A 1,933-nucleotide genomic window follows, 5' to 3' on the forward strand; every position below is an offset into this window, starting at 1 on the left:
TTCGACGGAAAAATTATAGTCATATCGATATTTTTGTCGAATAATAAGAAGACTAAAAAGAAAACGTAATTTAACTAAATTGCTATAAGAGTTTTCTTCTTAGAAGATGATTTATGTTACCACTTTCCATAATTTTAACACACATGCGCAGTGAAAACGCATGCTCTGTAATGAACCGCACGACATATCAGTCTTCTTCCAACCGTCGAACAGTACATTGCAGCACTCGCGAAATAACCTCGTATTGAAATAACGAATAAACTACAAAGAATATTATAAATTATAAAATTTTATTGTTTATTCAATTATTTAGAAAACAGAATTATAAGCCTCCTTCAACATCTTCGAATAATTATAGTTTATATATGAAAAGTAAATGTATAAAAAGAATATACAATTAGTGAAACTGACATATCGCATCTATGAAATTTATTAATCAAACGTGTTATGTCAAATATGCCTAATAATACTACATTATATGTCAATTTTCTCGATACATAAAATCATGTATCAAAAGAAGTTTCTAATAGTTATTAGGTGTATACAAAATTTTACACTTTTTTAATTTCATAAACATAATTTAATTTCATAAAGACAATAAATCTCTGAAATATTGTCCTTCATTATCTACCTGGTAAGTTCTATAATAACTTTCGGGTCGCGTTGTGAAAAAAAACCATGGTTTGGTAGCATAGAAATCGTCGAGCCATTTTTGAACATCTCAAAAGCACTGTTCGGTTAAAGCATGCTGCATCGACTAGAATAAATGACAATCCGAAGATGCTAGGTCAGGCGAATTCGTAAAAGAGACCTTCCCAACCCAATGTATTTTTTTTTAAAACTGCTTGCTTGATTTCTTCTACACGTGATCAGATATTGCCATAAAAATTCTAAATTTAGTAACTTATTTCCGTTTTTAAAAACTGATTTTTGACATTCTAAGTAATAAAGTTTTAATACTTCTGATCTAAGCCATGTATTATTTCATGTTCATTGGGTTCCATGAAATTAGATATACCATCATTTTCCATGACAACTTAGATATAACTATTAAATGGTTATTCTTTTTCATTTCTTTATGGTCTTTTTCGATTAAGCGTACAAAAATCCTGTAAAATGTGTCACCATAACAGTGACGAATTGTTGTTTTGTAGTCAATAAATCAGGCTGAGTTTTATTTTTGAGTGATTTGTTTCTCTTAAAAGTAACTCTCATGTGAGATTTTTAAAGCAATTGACTAGGAAATAAAAGTTGCAATTTGATAAAAATAAAAAATAATTTAAAAAATGGAAAATAAAAATCAAAGACATGACATAAATGAAAAAAAATTATCCATTTCAATCCCTGGTGTCAAGTATTACGAGTAAAAAGTACATTTACGTAATGTTAGCAACTTATATTTAATACATTTTTATGCACACGCGTTACACAATAATATAAATTTCATAAAAACCTAAATAATTAAAAATTAATTTTTTCTTTTGAATTATTATTGTCGTGTAGAATAAATTACTGTGAAGTAGGATACTGCCGTACTTGTCAACTGAAAAATAAATATTACTCCATGTAGTACATCAACATTAGTAAATAGTTCAATTTTCTTTTCTATAACAAATTTTTTAATTTTACTGTTGCGAAACCATCCAAGGATGCAATAAATATGCTGAAACACGATATGGTAAGGTTTTCTCTTCCTCTTTGCATTATAAATAATAATAGTTTTTGAGTAGACAATGGTGCTGCATACCATAACCCATTATATCTATAATTATTAAATTAAATTTGTAAATTCATAAACAATTTAAAAAATTTTACTAATTAGCGCAAAATTAACTTCAGATATTTAAATTCCGAAAACACAATAACGGTTAATTTAAATTTAAATTATTTGAATCAAATGTAATGATAAGGATTAAAATGTGGTTAAGGGGAT

The 1,933-nt window shown here is 27.2% G+C and overlaps 1 protein-coding gene across 3 annotated transcripts in view; it reads right to left on the bottom strand.

Moving 5' to 3' along the window:
* Positions 1–1,328: 1,328 nt before the first annotated feature.
* Positions 1,329–1,933, bottom strand: part of LOC105559954 — a 2,866-nt gene continuing 2,261 nt past the window's right edge. For all 3 annotated transcript variants that reach the window (XM_012008631.1, XM_012008632.1, XM_012008630.1), the window contains one exon: positions 1,329–1,762. In XM_012008631.1, the coding sequence (XP_011864021.1) occupies positions 1,606–1,762 (157 nt within the window). In that variant the 3' untranslated portion in view covers positions 1,329–1,605. The remainder of the gene's footprint in view (positions 1,763–1,933) is intronic.

This window comes from Vollenhovia emeryi, unplaced genomic scaffold (assembly GCF_000949405.1).
Source record: "Vollenhovia emeryi isolate VEMERY1.0 unplaced genomic scaffold, V.emery_V1.0 DF939247.1, whole genome shotgun sequence".
NCBI classification, from domain to species: Eukaryota; Metazoa; Arthropoda; class Insecta; order Hymenoptera; family Formicidae; genus Vollenhovia; species Vollenhovia emeryi.